At 43.0% G+C, this 25000-nt stretch overlaps 1 protein-coding gene and 1 non-coding gene across 2 annotated transcripts in view; both read left to right on the plus strand.

Annotated features, from left to right (window-relative positions):
* Window positions 1-25000, plus strand: part of LOC145407034 (delta(14)-sterol reductase TM7SF2-like) — an 82969-nt gene that overhangs the window by 40181 nt on the left and 17788 nt on the right. The window contains exons 2-7 of the mRNA XM_080278055.1: window positions 5989-6154; window positions 12314-12640; window positions 18263-18499; window positions 19236-19404; window positions 22617-22912; window positions 23260-23349. Of these exons, the coding sequence (XP_080134181.1) occupies window positions 5996-6154; window positions 12314-12640; window positions 18263-18499; window positions 19236-19404; window positions 22617-22912; window positions 23260-23349 (1278 nt within the window). The 5' untranslated portion in view covers window positions 5989-5995. The remainder of the gene's footprint in view (window positions 1-5988; window positions 6155-12313; window positions 12641-18262; window positions 18500-19235; window positions 19405-22616; window positions 22913-23259; window positions 23350-25000) is intronic.
* Window positions 9292-9410, plus strand: LOC145407334 (5S ribosomal RNA). The gene has a single exon (XR_013898695.1). It is a non-coding gene; the product is annotated as a 5S ribosomal RNA (ribosomal RNA).

Here is a 25000-nt window from a genome sequence, read left to right on the forward strand (position 1 = left end):
TATAAAGGAAAATGGTGTTAGGATGTTGATACGGTGATATTGTATTCCTTTGTCATATCGTGTGAGTACCAACGGTGGTATTCACGCGTATGGAAGAGGCTGAAACATAGAGTGGTTAGAAGTTATATTGGCACCTCATAACTCAGATTTTGATATTGCAGGGGAGAGAGAGAATGAAAGGTTTGTGGTCGCCCGCCCTCGCCCATCCTATAAGAAAATGCTCTACGATAATTTTCCTCCCGTAAATAAGATTCTCTCTCTCTCTCTCTCTCTCTCTCTCTCTCTCTCTCTCTCTCTCTCTCTCTCTCTCTCTCTCTCTCTCTCTCTCTTTTCAGATACCGGTGGTTTGTGTTTGGGTTTCCTGGTAGTTTTTGTCCTTGTGTGAGGGTGGTGTTTTCGGTTATGGATATTGTGCACTGGAGGGCATCCTTACCCTACAACACATATATTTGTCCAAGGAATCGGTATAGTCTATTTATTATATTCATTTCCGGAGGGAGGATGTCTGGATAATAAGAAAGGTTAATTAATTCCACGTCAAAAAGGCATTTCGTGATATGGCTTGTAAGCCTTTGTTTTAATTGACTCTTAGGCCGAGGATATACGTTAATTATATTTTGCTAACGCCATACATTTTCAGTTGATTAAAAGTCGCTGGGAAGGGTTTAAAATATGCCATCATAAATTATTCTCTTAACCACGGTTGCGTCTTTTATAATATATTGTTATTGTCACTACTGTCATACAAACACCCTAACTTGCAATTGTGTGGGAACAGAATACGTTTTGTTTGCATCACTCATTGCTTTATATAGGCTATGGCATTTCAGTAAGGGGGTCATGCGATGATTGGGGTGCATGACCGAGGTGTGGGTGCGTCACCGCGTTCCCGAGACGCAAATCATTGATTGCTGTGTAGCCCACAGTACTATAGTATAGTAATAGGTACGGTGCAGCTCGGGTAGGAGGGGGATGCCCCAGACTCACCCACCTGGGATCACAGTTATTACAAAAGATGATAACTAATTAACAGTCAATAAGTGTCCGTACTCAACCACCATGGGCCGGAGTTATAAACAATCGTAACCACCTAGGGAGTCTATAAAAAGGCCCCAATCACTTATACTGTATTTACAAAACATTGTAAACACCTATGACGTGTTTACTAAAGGTCCTAGCCACTTGGAACGTAATTATTTATAAAAGAGCCTAACCGTTTGGCGGTCGTATATTCTGTATTAAGTATTCTAACCAGTTTACTGGTTAAATGTTATCACATAATTTCGATTGTTGTATTTTATTATTCTCTATTTTTTGCTGTTTTTCGTACCCACATGAGTAAAGTGTAAGGAAGCAGTTTTATGCACAACTGCTCAGTAGAATTTGTAATCCCTTGAAGACGACGATACCGCTATTCGTCTTAGGCTACTCGTGGATAATATAATTTCAAGAAGTCCTCATTAAAGGATTAATGAAGGTTGTTTCAACCCCCATTTCGAATAGTTTCTCCATAAAATCGTCCGGAGACAGCAAGAATGAAATGAATTCATCAGACAGAAGGTAATAATAATGACAGAAAAGTAGACGAGAATTACGAAGTTAATTTAGGGATGAATAGTGACCATACTAAACAGTCATGATGCAGTTGTGGTGAAATAAAATCATGTAGCAAGCCGACACCTCAAACCTAATGAACTGTTCCATGTCACTGACCTGTATAGTACTATTACGATATTCACTCCATGCCATGTACATACACGTAGGCCTGTGTGATATGGTAACAATACTTGCTATGAAATGCTGCACCAGTATTGTTTGAACTGCTTGGTGTTTTGGGCCTACTTAAAGTCATTTTGATTAATTCGTAACACCTCTCCCTGGTCTATGAAACCTGATATTCTCACTTGATATTATATATTACTAGGATCAAAACAGTTTGCCTTTGACAGAGTAGAGGATAAAAATATGTAATATGCAAAATAGCTATGTGAGAAAGAGGTTTCGTATGCCACCTAGATTATGGCCTGGTGGAATAAAGTTGCCTGGACGATTGTAAAGGTCATAGTGGTGCAGCAGGTTAAGCTGGCCCACCCTCACCTTACCATCTCCACCTCCCACTGACCTTTTCATACGCTGGTTATTTATATCCTTGAACACAAATTTGGATTGAGTCAAGTGACAATTTAAAGTTAGCCATAGAAGTGGGCATGGTCTGCTTCCTAATGGCACACTGATCAACAGGTCGTGTGAAAAGAGGAAGTGAATAGAGAGAAAGTTAAATACTGGTAGTGGCATAGAGAGAAAGATTTTTTTTTTTTTTAAATCAAGGCGAAGATGCATCCAACAGGTTGATGGTGATTGGCTGCGTGCAACATGTCTGAATAACATCGTTGTATTTCAAATGATTACTGGTAATGTGAATCGAAACCTAGTACAGTAATTATCTGAAATACAGCGATGTTATTCGGACATGAAACATTCAGCCAATCATCACCAACTTGTCAAATGCATCTTCGCCTCAGGGAAAAAAAAAAAAAAATAGTTTAATACTGGTTGTGGCATAGAGAGGAAGCTACACCCAGGTAATCAGAAAGTGTGGACTTATTTAGAGGGAAGGAGAGGGGAGTTTGTGAAAGGGAGGAAATTGAAGATAGAGAGGGGGGGAAAATTAAGCACTGGAATAATAAAATGAAAAAGGACAAGCAACCAATGTCAGAGTGAGGGAGAATGATGAAGGGGAAGGTAAATGATGAGAAAGAACGGTGTTATGCTAGGTGTTTAAGGGGCTTCCCGTCCCTAGAGTGCCTAGAGTGTAGCAGAGTTCCTTTTCTAGATCCGAGCTTAGACAAACAAGAGAGGGCCAGGGCACAAAAACACCAGGCAACAACCTTACACGTATATTGACAAATTCAGCTGCTGTGGAACAGGTAGACAATCTTGCACAGTCTCTTAGACAAAAATCAATACATAGGCTATCATTAGTGGGTATAGCATCGCATAGGATACTGAGTGTACAGGAGTCTAAGTCTGGTTCAGGATGGCAAAGGCACTGTTGCACTGTCTGTGGTGAGGAGGCACTGTCATGAGGCATTCACTGTTCTGACACTGAGTTTATAGGCTGAGCATAGAGGGGGGGGGGAGGGTGTTACTGACTCTGCACAAGGGAGGGGAATAATTGGTAGCGCTATCTGCAGGTGCCGTTATAGGGGGCGAGGGTGATATCACTGTTTGTAATATTCACTGTCTGAAGTCCCGTACTTTCTGGTCTTATGGTTTACTTAGCCCCACAGTACACTTGTAACTGGATTTCACTAGGGTGCCTGCTCTTTTACACTCACTGGTCTTGGTCTTTTCTGGCCTCACTGTATTCTGGTATTTCTGTAAACTCACGCCCGTGCCTTAAGTGCCGGTCTCACTGTTCACTGTAAATTCACTGTCTTTAGATCCACTTTGTTTCACTGGGGGAAGGGAAGGTCCAGGGCTTACAACTCTCGGCACGGGGTGGGCAGAGGCCCTTTGGGAGTCCCTTCATCCCACGGCCACAGGACCACTCTCAGGGGCGTCGTCTCTCTGCTGGGGCTCGGGCTGTGTGTGGCGAAGGGCCCCTCACTGTCGGGGCTGGGGACTGGGGTCTGGCACTCGGGACTGGGGCCAAACAGGCGTTGGAGGCACTCACTCAAGCGCCTGGTGGAGGACGGGCATCACCTTCGTCGGGGTGGGGAGTGGGCCTGTCTGGGGGTGCAGGGGACGTCCTCGGAGGGGCGCCAGCTGCAGTCTCCTGCTGGGGGCGCCGCCGTCAGGGCTGGGCTGCAGCGTCGTTCTTGGCCGGAGTCCATCAGGTAGGCGTCCTCTTCCTCCGGACAGAGGGAGAGCAACCCTGGGATCAGTTCGGGGCCGCTCCACCAATCCTCTGAGCAGAGGTCCTCCTCCTGGAGGTTGCCTTGGTATGGGTGGACAGGAGGGCAATCTGTGCTCTTGCCGGAGGGCAGGACTGAGCATAGCTCTCCGTCATCTTGTGGAGTCACAAGGGGCGAGAGACTTTGGCGACTCTCCCCAGCATGGCTACAGGCCGTCGCTGGGTTCCCTTGGGCAACAGACGGAGGGAGGCTACAGGCTGTCCCTTTGCTGTCGGCATGGCTACAGGCCATTCCTGGGGCCTGACTCCCTAACGGGAACCCAGACGAGGAGTGGCCACTGGCCTTCACCTACCTTCCGGTGTGGCTACCAGCCGTCACCAAGGTCCCGCAAGGAGGGTGACGTGCAGGAGAGGAGCGGCTACAGGCCGTTGCTGGGTTTCCTTGGGCAACAGATGGAGGGCGGCTACAGGCCGTTCATTCGCTGTCAGCGCGTCTACAGGCCGTCGCTGGGGCCCGACTTCCTAACGGGAACTCAGGCAAGGAGTGGCTACTGGTCTTCTCCTGCCTTCTGGTGCGGCTACCGGCTGTCACCATGGTCCCACAAGGAGGGTGATGTGCAGGAGAGGAGCAGCTACAGACTGTCTCCTCCCTACGGGCTCGGCTACAGGCCGTCGCTGGTGTCTTGCTCTCCGAGCCAACTACAGGAGAGGGGACGTACTGGTCTCTCCCCAGTGCGGCTTCAGGCCGTCGCTGGTTTCTGTAGGGGGTGTGAGCAGCATTGGGCGGAGAGGCTACAGGCTGTCTCCTAATTAGCAGTCCGGCTATGGGCCGTGACCTTTTTTGTGAGTGGCTACAGGCTGTCTCTGGTGCCCGGCTGCAGGCCGTGGTCCTTTGTGGTGAGCGGCTACAGGCCGTGGCCCTTGTTTTTTGTGAACGGCTACAGGCCGTGGCTGGGTGCTGCTCAGAACTGTTAGGCCAGTTCCACCCCGATCCTGTCAGTAGTCAGCTCTCCCGGAAGGTAGTGTACTTTGACTTAGGCGGCGGGTGAGTTCCAGGGAATAGGGGCGCTCGGCCCGGATGAACTTTTGACCCTGTTGCCCGGACGCGTTCCGCGTTCCATCTAGCCCTCCTTGCCCTCCTCCTGAGGGTGTGGTGGCAGCTTGTGTTGTCACAGCCAGCATTTTAAAGGGAATACAAATACAGGTACTTGGCATGGGAGGAAGGAAGAGGGAGGGAGGTAGGGGAAGAATAGGAATCATTAAAGTGAAAAAGGACAAGGATTAGTATCAGAGAAAGAGTGAGGATAAAAAAGTTAAATGGTGAGAAACATGGGAATTATCAGTAATTATCATGGGAGAGGGAGCTTTGGAAGGGGAATAACTGGAATAATTAAAATAAGAAAGAAAAAAAAATCACAATGCCAAAGAGGGGGAGAAGAATGGAGGGGAACTATATGCAATGCAGGCTACCATACAGTATTTGTAGGCCTGTGCTTCTCTGTACTATAAAAGCCTCTGTGTGGGTGTGGGTGTGGGTGGGTGTGTGTATGTGTGGGTGTGGGTGTATGTGTGTGGGTGTGGGTGTGTGTTGGTGGGTGGGTGTGTGGGTGTAAACTTGCAGTTCATCCTGCTAGTGTGTCTTGGTGGATGAGTGGCTGGTTTAGGTGGTCAGGGTGAGTGGGTGGGTGTGTACTGCAGTGAGGGTGGGTGGGTGGATGAGCTGGCAGGGTGGGGGATTGGACTTTTGTGGGTGGATGTATGTTTGCCAGAAAATGGGGCAGGAGATGGGCTTATGTTGCAAGTATGAATAATTGTATAAGTTTGTGTAATTTATTCCCGCCAGTGGCAGTAGCCTGGTCCTCGAGCATTTCAGTTAACTAGACTTGGTAGCCTAGTCTTGGGCCTCTGTACCTCCAAGGGGGTAATGTGGGATTGGCTGTTAGTGTGTACTGTCTGTTTTTATATAACCAAATGCCTTTATTCCAGAGGGGGTGTCCACAGATATCACCCTGTTTTCTTCCATCAGGCTGCTCTCCCTCCAACTCACACCACCCTGATTCATTTACTGTATTGTACCTCCCCCATCCCTCACCTTTGGCATCATTTTTTATTAACTTTTCTATTTGTTGCAGGGTAGCCATGGGAAAGTTTAAAGTGAATGATCGGGTGATGGCACGATGGCCGGGGTCCACACTGTGGTTTGAAGGCTCTGTTGTGGACCTAAATGACATCGAGTACCAGATACGCTTCAGTGACGAGGGCAATTCAGAATATGTCGTCAAGTACAAAGATGTCAAGGTGAGTTCTGGGGTCATACATTATCCTCATATCTCAAGCAAGTTCTCTTGCAAGCCCTGCCCCCCCATTATTTTTATTTTTATTTTTATTTTTCTTCTGGAAGAGGGATGCCTTCACTGGATAGCACTGATAAAAGTGAGCAGCTCCTCTGCCCAAATATATTGTACAAACATCCATGAACTCCTACCCCCAAAAGGAGGGTGATCGACTGCTGGAGAACAGCAGCTTCAGCCTAAAGTCCACCAGGTTCATGTTCCAGATGAACCCAGAACTACAGCTGTATACTACAGTGATGCCAGTTTATATCTTCATACAGCTGATTAATATCCCTTCATTCATTATTTATGCAAAATATAGTGTATCAACAGTGTAATCATTTTAATAGCACAGAAGGGAATGCTAAGTTTTTCATTTGTATTACAGTACTACCAGTTTATATCTGCATACAGGTGGTTAATATCCTTTTGATCATAATTTTTGCTACATATAGTGTATCAGCATTATAATCATTTAAATGGCACAGAAGGGAATGGTAAGTTGTTCAGCTATACTACAGTCCTACCAGTTTATATCTGCACTCAGCTGGTTAATGTCCTTTCATTTGTTATTTGTACAAAATACAGTTTATCAGCATTATAATCATTTTAATAGCACAGAAGGGAGTGGTAAGTTGTGAGACAGAATAAATTGCTGTAGAAATGGGTGATACAAAACTAAGTCTTCAAGAAGGAAAGTCCTGCTGTTCGGACAAACCAAACATTCCCAGACTCTTAACTACATTACTCACATGACATATTGTTCATTGTAATGTTGTTACTTTTAGATGGTATTATTTAGTGTGTGTGTGTGTGTGTGTCTGGCAATAGATAGATAGATAGATAAATAGAGTGTGTGTGTGTGTGTGTGTGTGTGTGTGTGTGTGTGTGTGTCCGGCAATTGATAGATAGATAGTGGGGATGTGGGTGTGGGTGTGCAAAGTGGCAGATTTTGAGGAAAAATTATTTTTCCCCCCCTAATGTTCTTTCTAAAGTTCATGTTGTAATATGAGAGCCTTTCTGTTTCAATAGCAATGCTCTGTGATATATGTTGATAAGAATAAGCAGTCTGTCACTGGTTAAGTCTGTGAAGTAGGTGTACATTACATGATATAAAGATACTATTAAACTCTTCTATCAGTTTTCCTCATTAGTCATTATTAAAAGTCAGTAGTGCTACTTTTTTACATTGTTAGAGGTTAACCACTTCATTAATATGATGATTTATTCTTGCTCTTGCTAGATAGTTTTATATAGCTGAGAGAAGACATTTTGAACTGAAGGGGAGTAGATACAGCTCTCATTAATCCCACTACAAGGGGAGGAGGGGGGAGTCTCCTGAGTTGAGTGAAAGCTTTTGGTAGTGACATAATTTATTTCACTGAATTTGAAGGTTGTAAGACTTACGTCACAAATACAGTGCACATCAGATAAATGATGCTCTGCTTCCTCTTAAGGAATCTGAGTGTTGAGGTTGGCCATGGTACAGCTGTTGTTTTGTATGAACTGGAACTTAAGCCAAGTGCCAAAATCAGCTAACTGCTTGTTGCTGGACTCTGCTTGGAGAAAATGAAGTCTGTGATGTGTAATAGGATTTGTAGCAGTGTGCAAGTCTCAGCATAGACTTTGACTCTGTGGTAGCCAACTTATATGTTGCAGTATCCTGCCAAAGAGTGATGTCTGTGTAGCTACTTACCAAGCTTGTAGACTCATTTCGTTTACATGGTTGTGCCTCCCAGGATTATTGGCAGCCAACCGCTTACAGCCTTGCATCACTGCTATGTTATAATAGGTTACTCACTACTGTAACTAGATATGGGTCTGCGGGATGTAGAGTAGTAGTAGTAGGTTTTTTTTTTTTTTTTTTTTTTTTTTTTAATGGGGGTGCCCATCATCCACCCACTTAGTGTAGCGGTACTCAGTTTTCAGGGTAGCTCTACACTGAGTGGCAAGCCAAATGATATCATGTAAACCAGGAAATCATTGACAGTGCTGGGTGGTGACCTCCTAACGAACCATCACGTGCTCCCTACTTTACAAGTGGGTTGGCGGAGGGTTAGTGCCCCTCCCCGGAAAACAGCTAACTAAAAATACGAAAAAGAAGCCTTGGACCAGGACTAACCAACAGGTGACAACTAAGGACTGAACAATGGACGTGGTACAGATTGCGACGTGGAATGTAAGGGGTGCAAATGATGAGGTGAAAGAGAGAGAGATTGTCCAGGTGCTTCAGGGTGCAAAAGTGGATGTATGTCAATTAACTGAAACTAAATGGAGAGATGAGAGGGTGAGAGAATGGGAGTATGGATGGGGTATATGCACGGGAGTGGGTGAGAATGAGAGAGCAAAAGAAGGAATGTGCATTCTTGTGTGCAAGAGATGGAAGGAGAATATAAGAGAGTATGGATCAGTTGGCACAAGGATTGCGTGGGTAAGATTGAAAGTTGGACCACAAATGTGGGCGATTGTGTGTGTGTGTGTGGCACCAATGCAAGATCTTGCAAGCAGAGTGAAAGAATAGTTCTGGACAAATGTTGAAGCGCACAAGAAAAAGTTTGAAAGCAATGAGAGTGTTTTTGATTGGAGATATGAATAGAAAAGTAGGAAGTGTAAAGGTGGATGGAGTAGTCAGTGAGTGGAATGTGCCTGCTGAAATGGATGAGAATGGCAGTGCTGTAGTGGACATGTGTTCCGGGAGGGAGTTGGAGATAGCCAATACCCTCTACTGACACAAAATGATCTACAGTTGTATGTGGCGAGAGATGAGGGTTGGTGGTGAAGTGAATGAACGGAAGGCAGTGATTGATTTTGTGTGTGTGGATGATAGAATGAGAAGGTGTGTAATGGATGCAAGATCATATAGAGGTTAGGGGAGTAGACTTTCTGACCACCACATGGTGGTGGTGAAAGTCAAGGCTCTAATAAAATGGAGGAATCGAGAAGGGAAGGATAGGAGAAGTAGTTCATACAAGGAAGGTAGAAAGGTTACAAGATGATGGAGAAAAGACAGAATATAAGAGAGAGGTGGAAGAGCAATTGGGTAAATGTGATTTGGAGCAGATGGGGGACGTGGAAGGTGTGTGCAAGATATTCACGGAAGAAGCCAACGGCCATGCCACGTTGAGTACACCGCTTCCCGTCCGATCAGCGAAGTTAAGCAACGTTGGGTCTGGTTAGTACTTGGATAGGTGACCGCCTGGGAACACCAGATGCTGTTGGCATCCCTACGTGTCAAGTGGGGTTGGTGGAGGATTAGTGCCCCTCCCTGTAAAACAATTAACTCTAAGCCCTTGACTACCCCGTTTGGGATACATGGCGTCTGGCTATGGATGGATGGATGGAAATCTGTGCAGCATGTAAGGTGGTGTGTGTGGTGAAGAGAAGATGAAAAAGGGTGCAAGGAACGGCCTGGTGGAATGAAGAGGTGAGACAGGCTGTGGCACAAAGGAAGAAAACATATTGCAAGTGGATGAGAAACATGGGTGTGGAGGAAGTTGAGAGATGAAAGAGAGAGTTACATATAGAGAGAGGAGAGGTGAAAAGATTAGTAAGGGAGAGTAAGAAGAAAGTGGATGAGGAATTTTGAAGGAATTTGAATGTAAAGTGGAGGGAATGTAAGAAAATGTTCTAAGGTAAAGAGAGTTAGACACGGTGTTAAAGGAGTTAGTCAGGGAGTGAAATATAAAAATGGTAGCTTGCTAGTGGAGAAGGGAGAAGTAGTAAGCAGATGGAGAGAACACTTTAAGGCATTCTTGAACATACAGAATGAGAGTAATGTGAGTACATGTAGCTAGGGAATGGCTGGGAGAAGGAGTTATGTGAGAAGAGAGGAAGAAATCAGTAGGATGGAAGTTTTGGAAGCAATGAAGAAAGTCAAAATGGGCAAAAGCCTCAGGATCTGGTGGAGTGTCTGGTGAGAAGGTGAAGCATGGGGAGAGATAGTAGAATGGATGTGGAAGATGTCCAAATTGGCCTGGGAGGAAGGTAAAGTCCCAGAGGATTAGAAGTCAGGTATAATTTTTTCCCTGTACAAAGTAAAAGGGGAAGAAGAATTGTGTGGTAATCATAGGGACATTTGTCTTCTTAGTGTAATAGGAAAAGTATATGGTGGGATACTTATTGACAGAATAAGGGAAATAACAGAGAAATTAGGTGGAGAAGAAAAGGGAGGTTTTAGGAAGGGAAGAGGTTGTGTAGGTCAGATATTCATTCTTAGGTCTTTAGTGAAAAATTTCTAGAGAAGGGAAGGAAGTTGTATGCGGCCTTCATGGATTTGGAGTAAATGTATGACAATGGATAGGCATGGAATGTGGAAAGTATTAAGAATATAATTATGGAGTAAATGGGAAGTTGTTGAATGCCATGAAGAGTATGTATGAGGGTGCTAAGGCTGCAGTGTGTGTGGATAGTGAACTGAGTGAATTTTACTGTTTGAAAGTTGGATTGAAATAGGGATGTATCATGTCTTCATGTTTGTTCAGTCTGTATATGGATGGGGTTATAAAAGAAATACAAAGTAGGGCAGTGGATGTTGGAACAGTCCTAATGAAAGAGGGCAGTATTTAGAAACACCCAGTACTGTCGTTTGCAGATGATACTGTGTTGTTAAGTGGAGACGAAGGGGAGCTGCAAGGCTTGGTGCATGAGTTTGGGAGAGTGTGTAAGAAACAGAATCTACAGGTGAATGTAGGGTAGAGTAAAGTTATGATCTTTGAGAGAAATGAAGTCACTGAATGTACGGTGAGATTGGATGAGGAGAAAATGGAGAATGTGAGTGCATTTAAGTACTTGGGTTGTGTGATGAGCAAGGATTGAAGTTTAGAGGATGAAGTGCTTGAAAGGGTACAACAAGGAAGAAAGGTTGCTGGTTCTTTGAAAGTAGTGATAAGAAACAGGGAAGTGAACATGGAAGTGAAAAAGTTACTGCATGACAGTATTGTGATACCAGTTCTAACATATAGAAGTAAAGCTTGGACCTTGTTGGAGGGACACAAGTCATGAGTGAGAGCAGTGGAAATGAGTTATTTGAGAGGAGCATGTGGAGTCACATGGAGAGACAGACTGACGAATGAGGAAGTGAAGGAGCGTTGTGGTGTGGATGTCATAAAAAGCATTAGTAGAAACACATTGAGGTGGTTTGGGCGTGTGGAGAGGATGGAGAGCGAGAGACTGATGAGGAGAGTCTATGTGAGTGAGGTGGAGGGCGAGAGAGGGAAGGGGAGGCCTTGGATGAGATTGAGGGATGGGGTGGAGAGGTATATGAGAGAGGAGGTTGTGAGCTGGGAGCAGGGCAGTGAAATGACGAGGGACAAGGCTACATGGAGGCAATTTGTTTGTGGACAACCGTTATGGGATTAAGGTGTCTGGCAGTAGTTAGACAGATTGAAAAGTGGATGTATGACCAATATTTACAAGGCACTGTCTATAGGTTTCTTCCTTTTTTGCATTCCTGTTGCTGTTTCTGTCCAACCCACCTTGTTTTTTATTGGGAATAAGACTAAGATGATAATGGTGGTGGTGATGATAATCTAACATGCTACTTCCAAACTATGTTGATAGTTTGCTAATTTTATGCATTTCTATGTCAATTTCTAATCTAGCCACCCAATTTTATAATGGGTAGAAGAATAGAATGATACTGAATGGTAGTATGATAGTCAGTACAGAAATGACAATGGTTAGGTGGATATGCAGTGCCTCCAAGAGTGCAAGGCCTGGTGGGACTAGGTTTATGATGGAAGAGTTGAGAGGTAGGATGGGACTGGAATCTATTGGTGTTGTGATGAGGAAAGGTAAATTGAGGTGGTTTGGGCATGTAAAGAGGATAGGGGATGATAATTGGATGCAGAAATTGAGAAGCATTAATATTAGGTGTGGGGTTGTTAGAGATAGACCAAAAAAGACCTGGGACGGGGTCATTGAGTGTGACCTCAGAGTTAAGGATTGAACAGGGAGGCTGCCAGAGATCGAGCAGCATTGAGAGCTGCCATCAGGTGACCAAGGCCATCACATGCAAGCATGTTGGAGCATTCAAAAACTAAAACAGAATAAGTGATGATCAACTAAAATACCATAATGAAAATGGTGGTGACGATTATCAGCTGACATGCTTTTTCTGATACAGTCATTGGCAGATTTTACAAGGAAGCGGTCCAAGAGCCGAGGGCGATCAAGGAGTCGTGGACGTCCAGCTGCTAAAAGCCGCAGCCCTGCACGTAAAACCCAAAGTCCTGGCCGACCAGCTCAGAAGGAAGCAGAGAGAGTGATAGAGAAGTCTGTCTCAGTGAAGAAGACACTGACATCAGTGACATCAGTGGAGCCGGAAGCTATTCTGTTGGATGACAAGCTTTCTGAGCCAACAGTACGGCCTAGGCTGACTCGGGCCGATCTCTTTGCTCCACGCACATCCACGCCCACTAGGCAGTCACTTCGCCTTTCTAACAAGGACACTGTAAGTACAGGCAGCCCGCTTCATAATTAAGGTATGGTATGTTTTTCCTCCTTATAATTAATAGTTGTGTTCCAGAGTATCCTGACAGTTAATGGTTGTGTTCCAGAGTATCTTGACATTTTCCCTACAGTCTATACTGTAAATTGGGGAAACTGGCACTTCAGCATTATAAATAACACTGGAACTTTGACTGGCAATTCTTGTATTTATTTATCTATCTATCTATTGCCAGATGCCTTAATCCCATAAGGGGTGGCCACAAACAAATCACCTCCATGTCGCCCTGTCCCCCACCATTTCACTCCCCTGCTCCCAGCTCACACCCCCCTCCCTCATATACCTCTCCACTCCATCCCCCAATCTCATTCTTGGCTTCCCCCTCCCTCACCCCCCCTCCACCTCACTCACATACACTCTCCTTGTCAGTCTCTCACTCTCCATCCTCTCCACATGACCAAACCACCTCAGTGTGTTTCTCCTAATGCTTTCTATCACATCCACATCCGCACCACAAAATTCCTTCTCTTTCTTATTTGTAAGTCTGTCTCTCCATGTGACTCCACATGCTCCTTTCAAATATCTTATTTCCACTGCTCTCACTCGTGACTTGTGTCCCTCCAGCAAGGTCCAAGCTTCACTTCTATACATTAAAGTTGGTATCACAATACTGTCATACAGCAGCTCTTTCACTTCCATGCTCACTTCCCTGTTTCTTATCACTGCTTTCAAAGAACCAGCAACCTTTCTTCCTTGTTGTATCCATTCAAGCACTTCACCCTCTAAACTTCAATCCTTACTCATCACTACCCAAGTACTTAAATGCACTCACATTTTCCATTTCCTCCTCATCCAACCTCACCATACATTCAGTGACTTCATTTCTCTCAAACACCATAACTTTACCCTTCCCTACATTCACCTTCAGATTCCGTTTCTTACACACTTTCCCAGACTCATTCACCGAGCCTTGCAGCTCCCCTTCCTCTTCACTTAACAACACAGTATCATCTGCAAACGACAGTACAGGGAGTTTCAAAACACTGCCCTCTCTCATTAGGGCTGTTCCAACGTCCACTGCCCTACCTTGTATCTCCTTTATAACCCCATCCATGTACAGACTGAACAGCCATGGAGACATGACACACCCCTGTTTCAATCCAACCTTCAGATAGAAGAATTCACTCAGTTCACCGTCCGTACGCACCGCAGCCTTAGCACCCTCATACATACTCCTCACGGCATTCAACAACTTTCAATTTACTCCACGTATTCATAATACTTTCCACATTCCATGTCTATCTACCCTGTTATATGCTTTCTCCAAATCCATGAAGGCCACATACTACTTCTTTCCATTCTCTAGAAACTTTTCCACTAAAGACCTAAGAATGAATATGTGATCTACACAACCTCTTCCCTTCCTAAATCCTCCCTTTTCTTCTCCACCTAATTCTTCTGTTATTTCTCTAATTCTGTCATTAAGTATCCCACCATATACTTTTCCTGTTATACTAGTAAGACAAATGCCCCTGTGATTATCACACACTTTTTTTTCCCCTTTTACTTTCTACAGTAAAAAAAATTATACCTGACTTCTAATCCTCTGGGACTTACCTTCCTCCCAGGCCAGTCTGGACATCTTCCACATCCATTCTACTACTATCTCTCCCCCATGCTTCAGCATCTCACCACACATTCCTTCAGTTCATTGAGCTTTCCCCATTTTGACTTTCTTCATTGCTTCCACAACTTCCATCCTACTGATTTCTTCCTCTCTTCTCACATCCCTCCTCCCAGCCATTCCCCAGCCACTTATACTGTACTCACATTACTTTCATTCTCTATGTTCACCAATACCTTGAAGTGTTCTTTCCATCTGCTCACTGTTTCTCCCTTCTCCGCTAGTAATTTACCATTTTTGCCTTTCACTCCTCAACTAACTCCTTTAACACCCTGTCTAACTCTCTTTACCTCTTTCTAGAACATTTTCTTACATTCCCTCCACTTTACATTGAAATTACTTCCAAATTTCTCATGCACTCTCTTCTTACTCTCTCTTATTAATCTTTTCACCTCTCTCTTGCATCTCTCAACTTCCTCCACACCCATGTTTCTCATCCACTCACTATATGTTTTTTTCCATTGTGCCACAGCCAGTCTCACCTCTTCATTCCACCAGGCTGTTCCTTGCACCCCCTTCGTCTTCTCTTCACCCCACACACCACCTCACATGCTGCACAGATTTCTTCCATGAATATCTTCTACACACCTTCTATGTCCCCCATCTGCTCCAAATCATATTTACCCAATCGCTTCTCCACTTCTCTCTTTTATTCTGCCTTTTTTCCATCCCCTTGTAACTATTCTATCCTCTTTGTGTAAACTGCTTCCTTCTCTCCTTCCCTCCTTCATTTCCTTCATTTTATTTGAACCTTGGCTTTCAAATTTGGTAGTCAGAAAGTCCACTCCCCCAACCTCTATATGCTCTTGCATCCTTTACACACCTTCTCATTCCATCATCCACACACACATGGAATCAGTCATTGCCTTCCGTTCATTTAATTCACCACCCACCTTTCTCATCACTTGCCATATATACCTGTGGATCATTTTGTGTCAGAAGAGGGTATTGGCTATCACCAACCCCCTCCCATCACACATGTCCACTAGAGTACTGCCATTCTGATCCACCTCTGCAGGCACACCCCACTCACCAACTACTCCGTTCACCTTCACGTTCCCTACTTTTCCATTCATATCTCCAGTCAAAAACACTCTCTCATTCCTTTCAAACTTTTCCATGGATGTTACCACATTTGTTCAGAACTCTTCTTTCACTCTACTTGCACAATCTTGCATTGACACATACACACACAAACAATCGCCCACATTTGTAGTCCAACTTTCAATCTTACCCACACAGTCTTTGAGCCAACTGATCCATACTGTCTTATATTCTCCTTCCATCTCTTGCACACAGCAGTACAGACTCCTTCTTTTGCCCTCTCATTTTTACCCACTCCCATGCATATACCCAATCCATACTCCCATTCTCTCACCCTCTCACCTCCCCATTTAGTCTTGGTTAATCCATATACTGTACATCCACTTTTGCACCCTGAAGCACCTGGACTATCTAACATTTATCTCATCATTTGCACCCCTTACATTCCATGTCGCAGTCCGTACCATGTCCTCCTTAGTCGTCATCACCTGTTGTCAGTCCTGGTCCGAGGCTTCGTGTTCATATTTTTAGTTAGTTGTTTTCTGGAAAGGGGCACTAACCCTTCGCCAGCCCACTTGTTGTCGCATAGGGAGCACGTGTTGGTTAGTTATTGGGTTACCACTGGGCATTGTCAATGATTTCCTGGTTTACAGGAAATCATTTGGCTTGCCACTGAATGTAGAGCTACCCTAAAAACAGAGTAGCGCTACACTAAGTGGGTGGATGATGGGCACCCCCACCCTCCAGTTCTTATATAAGATATTGATTGAATTAAAAAAAGAAAATAAACAAATAAAGGATGTATAACAAGAACTTACTCTACATAGACAGACAAATGGGTAGGTAGATAGGTACAGGCAGTCCTCTTTAGCTATACATCAGTGTATGTTCCAGAATATTTCAACTTTTTGTGTACATTGAGAGAATGGGCAAAGCAGCATAATAATTAAGAATTAAACTGTAGTGGGGAAAATTTTTTAACACTTTATAGGACTTCCTGATAGAGTGGGTCAGGGTGCTCTAACCAAATGCAACCCTTAACCCTTTCAGTCTGACAGCATTTTTTTTTTTTTCCAGATTTTAGCAAGTTTAAGGGAGACGTTTGAACTGAAGGAGTTAGGTGTAGCCTTCGTTAACTGCTTCAGTCCTAGAAATCATTCCCAAGTTGAACAATGTTGTGTTGAGGCAGCATGAATTAATCAATAAAATGCATCATCAGATTGAAGGGGTTAAGGGTTTACACCCAAGGTATAGTTAGGTTTTATTACTCATATTATGCTACTTAGGGGCAAGCAGCTGATTTTGTGTGTATGTGTGTGTGTGTGTGTGTGTGTCCGACTCTGGACATAGGCTTCACAGCCTGCTTTCAAGGCCCAGTAGTCCTCCTACACACCGCACACCTCTACATGTCACCACTTCGGCGCTAACATCCATCATCCATACTGAATACATGCTAGGGCTGTCTCATACAGGACTGGTGTATCAGTATTAGCGGGGGTATTTTTATGACATGTTGGGGGGTCTACTGGTAGATCAGTAAAGTCTGATTTTTAGTAAATTCAAATCCTTAAACTTTTCTCTTCCCCAGCGGGATTTGAACCCGGGTCCGTTAGGACTGCAGCCCACCTCACTACCGATTGAGCCACCGCTTTAAGAGCATAATCTAATTTTTTTTTTTTTTTTTTTTTTTTTTTTTTTTTCCAAAAAAAAAAAAATAAATAAATAAATAAACCACTAAGCATAATTGGGGTACTGATACACTGATATACACTAGCAGTCATTCTCTCTCTCTTTCTCTCTGGCATCCAAAAAAAAAAAAAAAAAAAATCCTGAATATTTTCCAGATGTGACCACAAAGTAGAGCTTATGTTTTTTATTTTTTGTTTTTATGCAAGGCCATACTTTTTTCCTTTTTACCTGGGATTATTATTATTATTTTATTTATTTATTTATTTTAATACCATTAGACCTCCATTTGCACCAGATTTTAGGCTGAGTGGGATCCCCAGGGTATTTCCCTAGTATGGGGAAGCAGCATCCAAGGGTCATTAATGTTAGTAATCTCATTTTGCACTCATATCATGCCAAAATATTATCATCATCAACATTATCCGGACCTCCTTTTCCACCCTAGGGTGGGGTGAGAAGCAGCAGCATCCAAACAGCCAAAGTTTATCCAATTCAATGGGCCACGCTTTCATTCACATATCATTCAAGCCCACAGAATCCTCGCACCATCTTATAAGCCAAAAAATTTCATCACGTTCGGTAACTTCACATATAGTGTACTTATCCGATAGAGCCAGTCCGAACACCGTCACGTTAAAAAGGGGTGCCAAATCCCTGTTCATGCTCTTCTCTGAATAAAATTCATCCAGCCAGCTCGATCTCTTGTCAGTCCCATAGCCTCACCAACTTTCATGCCTTTCTTCCTCACATACTCATCCACCATAACCTTCCACCTTCTTGGCCTACCTCGCCTCCTTCCTCCTTCAAATTCACTCGGATGTACCCTTTTCACCACTCTGTTGTCATCCATTCTCTCCACATGGCCATACCATCTCAGTACACTTTCTTCAATTCTGGTGTCCACAGGCTTCCTCACTCCGCATCTTTCACGAATCACGTTACAGTATTCTGTATCCTGTCCACTCGCTGTACTCCACATACATTCCTCAGCGGTCCCATCTCCAATGCTTTTACTCTTGACTTTCCATTTTCATGCCAAAGTCTGACACCCATATTTTAATGTGGGCACTAGAACCTTCTTGTACAGTACTGTAGTTATAATGGAAAATTGGGAATGGTCTCAAAGGGTTGCAGTGTTGGCATATACAGTATTATAATACTGTACTGTATTCAACATGTAACTATTGTGATCCTGTTACTTGTGACAGAATGATATTGATGGCCAGATGAACAACGTGAAGGCTGATGTGGCAGACTCAAAAGTAGCAGCTAAGAAGTCTTCGGCTGGCATAGGGAGTAAGCTGTGTGGCCTGACGAGCAAGATTGGTGCTGGAGTGAAGAATGTTGTATGTGCCATTGTGCCTGCCCTTGCCACTGTGAAGACATTTGTTTTAATGGCGATCATGCTAGCAATGCCATTCCTTCTTAATGAGGCCTGCACTAAGGTAAGGCATTTTATCTGCATAGTATATTTGGGAGTCCATGTTAAAGTGTGATATAACAGCAGAGGTTAAGATTTGTCCATAAGGAATGTGCTTTTCATGTTGTTCTCTATGTTTATCTGGAAATTTTACATGATTAATAATACATGTAATTTATTATTCATAAAGCTAGTGATTTTCAATTTCTTAGTAGTTGCATGTTTGTTGTTATTGTAGCAGACAGAAACCGAATGAAAGAAGATTACATAACAACATGTAAACTGATCCTTTGTTTGTAGGAACTACAGCATTGTTTTAAACCATAGCCTTGAAGTTAGTACAATACTATTTATAGAGTTTTATCAGCACCTTAAAAGATTGCAGGGTATTTTTAATAGAATGTGTGCTGTGTTGAGTTTTTCTGTCATTGTTCACACATACTAACATTGATCAGTTTACAGTTTGCATTATGTAGTACTTTCTGTATATTATGTTTCAAATGTTATAATGCTTCAATGGCTATTGTAGCTCAGAAACTTTTTTTTTATACACTATATGCTCTCCAGTACAGTACTCTGTAGATGTATACAGTGTAATACACTGTACAGGTATAAGTGTCAGAATGAATAATACAGTGTATTGTTCATATATACACTTTGCAGGTAAACAGTACAGTAGTAGTAAACTGTAGTCATAAGATTTCCAAGGTACAGATGTTCACCCAAGGGTTAACCATCTGTTACTGTATTGTGTCCCTCAGAAAAGATGCACAATTAAAGAGTTCCCACCGATGCCAAAGCCTGTGGCCTACTATGACCTCCAGGCAGTTATCATCGTGGGGGGTTACTTAGCCTCTCAGCTGCTCTTGTACTTCCTACCCCTGGGCCGTGTGCTGAAGACGCGTAATGGAAGCACTGTACGCCGCAATGGTTAGTCTTCGTGGTTCTGTGCGTCTTGGAGTTGGATTTTAATCAGTAAGAATTTTATGATTATATCAGCATTTATAATTTTTGTAATACCTTGTAGATGTGACATGTTAGATGGTGGTGGTGGTTTGTTAGTGCTGATGATTATGGTGTGTGATGGAGTATGGTGTGGTTAAAAAAGGAAGAAAGAAAAAGAGGAAAAGTATGAGAATGATTGCAGCGTAGGTTTGACATATTGGTAGTTAGCTTCAGTCATCTTTCATAGGCAGGAAACTCAGTTACAGTTAAACAAGATCCCAGTCCAAAGTGAGACTTCTGACATTATTTCAAGTCTTATTACACATGTGGAATGTCTTTTTTCCACAAGTTCCAGCAACTGTTGGGAAATAATTAGCTGGTTTTGGCTCTTGGTTTAGCTTTTAGTCCATAGAAAATATCAGCTGTACCATAGCCAACCTTGGTATGGAGATTCCACTAAGAGGAAACTTGGCTTCATTTGAACTGATAGATTAATTATGACAGGTTGGCTTATTGATTGTAACAAGGTGGCTGACACTGGTTCTGTCCATTGTTATACCACCATGATCTTTTTTAATGTAATCTGTGAGTGAATCAGCAACAGAAGGCTACTTATTTACTTGGAGTATGACGTGGTGCATGGTGTGGCACGTACATAATTATATACAGTGCAGTTCCCCAAATCTGAAATGGTCGTGACAAGAAGCTTTTAGAAAACTAGAACTGTATCATTGCCATCAATTATATTTATAGCCACTCACCTTATAGGCATTCCCTCAGCAATAAACTCTCCCCCCCTCCCTCCTCCCATGGGGATGGAATCACAGAACAAAAAAGTTATGAAGTCCGTTTTGTGGCCCAAGTGAGTCTGCTAGCTTGAGTTACGGTAGACTACCATGGTCCCTTTTTGGTGAACAACGATCCTGAAAACTAAACCAGGATTTGTGTATTTGTGTGTAAGTGTGTGTGTGTGGTAATACTGTACAAACCTCAACAAAAATTTTTTTCAGTTAACTGATGCTTTCAAAATTCTTTTGGAAAACTGGCATTGTCGGAAATCTAGATTCCAGATTTTGGGGACTGCACTAGATTATATATATACATACATATATATATATATACATACATATACCGTATTTGCCGGTGTAGAGGGCGACTTTTGAACCTCATTAAAAAATGTCCAAAATTGGGGGTCATCCTAAACACTGAGTATAAAATCCCATCCTCTACATCCTGTGGTTATGGGATCCATAGGCATGATAGGGAATATCGCTAAACGCTCACCTTGACCCTTGTTTCCCTAAATATAGTACGTATACAGTCAGAAGCTGTTGAAATTACTAACATCATCAAACAACTTGTTTTCTATATGAAGGCAAACTTTTATAAAAATTATCTCCATGGATATGGCCATGAAGACAAGAAAGGCGAGTAACTTGTTGAGTCCACGCCATGAACACCATCATGTGTCTTGGTAGCGACTGGCTAGGTTGTTCACAAATTACCACCGAGTGCAGGGTTGCCAGATCTGAAGCAGGGCTTATTACCAATAGTGATAAACAACAGTGACATTGATGTTATTCCCAGTGGATTAACTTCAATCCTACAACCACTTGATGTCTCTCTGAATAAACCATTCAAGGACCGCATCCATGAGCAATGGAACGAGTGAATGATCAGTGGTAAAAAAGTCTTATACAAGTTGTTGGAATATGTGTGCTTCAGGTCTGGATGACCTGTGATTTTTTTATCAAGGCATAGAATGATATTTCTGTGGAAACAGTCATCAACTCCTTTCAAGAAATGTAGAATATCCAGTTCAGTGGATGGCATAGAAGGTGACATTTCGTGGGCGGATGAGGAAGAGGAAGCCAATGCCAAAGCTTCACCATTGAATTCAGAGTTTGATCCTTACGACAAAGAACTGCAAACTTTAACGCAGGATGAAGTTTATGAACTGATAATGTCAGATGTGGATGATACTGATTTTGATGGTTTTTAATTGCTGACAGTTGATGTGATGACTAATAAAATGTAACTTTCCTTTAACCCATTTTATAAAATCCATGGTAACATGATTTTAAGTTTTTAATACAGTACAGTATGAGTTTATACTCGAATATTGAATTATAACCCATTTTGATATTGGAGGTGGCACATGCAGCTTAGATAGCCTATGAAACCCATAGAAGAAGCTGGTGTAAAGTAAAACCTAACCAAAGGCTGTGTTGCTTAGCAGTGTATTAATAGTATCACTTCACTGGTCAGTGGGAAGAGTAATAAAGGACTGGGGTTACTGGGGCAGCAAGCTCCCAGTGTCTAAAGAGTTGGGCTCGTCTTATGCGCAGAGTGTACCTAGTCTAAACCCACATTTTGTATGGAAATATTGGGAGTGGTCTTATACACAAGTTGGCCTTATACACCGGCAAATACAGTATATCCATCCATCCATCATCCAATCCTACGTTGCCCCATGAGGAGCATAAGTGCCCAGGGCTAGGCAAGTTGGTCGTGACACTTAAGATGAGAGTGACCAGACTCGCTCATCCCTGAGTGGCATTACATGAGCAATAAACCCCAGCCACCCCGTGAATATAAACCTTCACCAGCTCAATCCAATTGGAGTGCTGTAATTACCCACTACACCACCAGGCTCCAAAATTTGGTCATATGGTTACCACTCAGCATAGTAAATGATTTCCCCTTGTACAGGAAACCATTTAGCTTGTCACTTAGTGTAGAGTCACCCACAGGCAGAAGGAAGAGAAAAGAATTATGGAAAGAAAGACGGAAGAGGGAGTGTAAAGTCACCCGTAGGCAGATGGATGAGGAATATACAGGTACAGTATATATATATATATATATATATATATATATAAAATCATCATCATCAGCCATTTTGAATGTTCACTGCAGGACCTGCCTATCCCAACCGAAAAGGGGACGATGCAGCCTATGTATCTCTACCAAGTGGTTTAGGCTATCTGATAGAGATTGTACGTAGGGTGAGAAGTGCTTGTAAGTGTGAGTGTAATGTTGGAGTGGCTTTGGATATGTGTGTGTGTAGTCTGTGAATGAAGTGTAAAAAGCCCACACAAGCTGACTGGGTGCAAGCATACATTATAGAGTGCGACACTGGTTCATAATGTACTGTGTGTGTGCATGTGTGCATTTATTATGTATCTTTGGTTTGATAGGTTGGCTGGCAATGGTGTTGTCAATGTCGGTCCTACCACTGCTGATGTACCTGGAGTATGATGTGGTGCAGGTGTATGGCAAGTACAGACAGCTACTGGCTACCACCATGGCTCTGGGAGTGCTGATCTCCCTTGCTGCATACATCCGTGGTGCCTATGTCCCTAATGATGCAAAGAACCCTCTCGGCAAAAGTGGCCTCATCCTTCCCGACTTTTTCACCGGCCGAGAACTTAATCCATCTGTTGGACGAATTGATTTGAAGTTCTTTATCTTCAGAACAGTCTGTATTGCATGGGTGAGTGATACACATTTGTATCTGATTAATTGTTAATGGGGCATCGCTCACTTTGAAACAGTCTTTTTTATTAGAGATGGAGAATTAAGGGTGTCAGACAATCAGAGGGAGAAAGTGATTGTCTTGATGATTTAGCCATATAGGCTGAATACAACAGAGATATTGAAAATGTATTGTTTGTTCGAATAAGAATTTTCCATTTCTTCTAGCTTCTAAGTTGCATTTGTCCTCCACTTACCTGTATCTGTGTTCACAGTTTGTTGGCTCATATTATGTTAATAATTATATGCAGTGTATTATGTATGAGACTCTGATATTAACCCTTTTTTCTGGTTCCTCTGGTGCAGATGCTGATAAATGAGATCATTGTACTAAAGGACCTCCAGGCTTCTGGGGGCAAGTACAATACCACACTACTGGTTGCATGTGCTCTCCAGGTGAGTTCATGGTTCTTATAACCAAGAAGAGGTCTGAGTGTGGCAGCTGTGGGAGGCTTGCCTGAAGGAGTGGTAGCACTTGCTCTAACATGAGGATGTGAGTGTGACATGAAAATGTAAAGTCAGGAGTAAGAGCAGTGGAGATGGGACTGTTGTGGAATGTGTGTGGAGAGTGGATCAGATAAAGAATAATGTGATTTGTGAAAGATGCTGTGGACATGAGTTAAAGAGTGTGAGCTTAGATGGTATGGGCATGGGGGAGACATTGGCTGAATTGGTAGAGAGGCAGCCTGCAGTCCTAATGGACCCAGGTTTGAATCCCAACTGAGGCAGAGAACAGTTTAAGGATTTGAATTTCATAAAAAGCAGACTTTCCTGATCTACCAGATGACCTGCCGACATGTCGTAAAATAACCCCCGCTGATACCGATACACCAGTCCTGTATGAGACAGCCTTAGCATGTACGGTATTCAGTACGGACAGTGGGTGTTAGCGCCGAAGTGGTGACATGTGGAGGTGTAGGAGGACTACTGGGCCTTGGGATAGGCCACTGCCCCTGAGAAATAGGCTCTGGAGCCTTTGCCCAGAGTTGGACACATTAACCCCTTAACCACGGGGCGTCACTTTTGTGACGCTTGGGAGCAAGGGATCATACCACGGGGTGTCACTTTTGCGATTCTGTGTTATTTTGAATTCCCCCAGGCTTTCAAGTGGTAGCTTGTATCATCTGTCAGTACTGCCAATGTCCAACACTAGTCAGCACTCCTAATCACATCTGTACTCCCATCCATTGTTGACAATTTAGCCATTTCTCCCCATTCTTGACTCCCCTCCCCACCTTCCCTCCATTACCCTCTCCTCTCGCCTGCCTGGCCATGCTACGCTAAGTAAATCTTCCCTGGAATTTTCCACTGATTTTATCCATTGAAATAAGCTCTATGCCCTATTCTTATACAAAATAATATATACCAAAAAGAAATAAGGCGAATGAGAGTGCCGTACACCTGGAATTGGCTAATTATCACCTGACAACACCTCACGTGCACTCGTTCGCTAATTTTCGCTGTTTATTTCCCCTTGAAATGTGCCGTATAATCTATTCTTGTACTAAAAATATATATAAGGAGGGAAGGGAGAAGCCTAAGTGATATTTACATTCACCTGGAACTACCTAATTTATAATGTATTGTCTAGATTTCCTGCCAATCATTTCACTGCTATATATTAGCAGCTGTCAAGAGGCTGATGTTGGCAGTAATGCATTTCCCTAGGTAGGCCACCCCGGCCCACCCCAATCAGTTCACTGTCATCTTCCAAGGTGAAGGTACTTCTGTTTGCTCCTGCTAACTTCAGCCACTTTTTACCCCCATGCAAAGGGCCCTGTGACCTTTACCCCCTACTAAACCTTGTGTGGAAAGAGGTAAAGGGCTGACAATTGAAAGAGAGTGACTACGATCTTTCTGTTGAGTAAAACAGTGCAAGTGGAATTGTAAATAATGTGTAAACAGCAAGTAAAGCAATGAATGTAAATATAAGTGAACAGTGGAAAATAGTTTTATAAGTTACTTCAAGTGACAGTGCATAACACAGTGTAAATAAAATAGAAATGTAAATAATGTAAATAAAATAGAGAACATAAATAGAAATGTA

The sequence above is a fragment of the Coenobita brevimanus genome, chromosome 72 (assembly GCF_032717465.1).
Source record: "Coenobita brevimanus isolate Jiangsu-jjx chromosome 72, ASM3271746v2, whole genome shotgun sequence".
Classification (NCBI taxonomy): domain Eukaryota; kingdom Metazoa; phylum Arthropoda; class Malacostraca; order Decapoda; family Coenobitidae; genus Coenobita; species Coenobita brevimanus.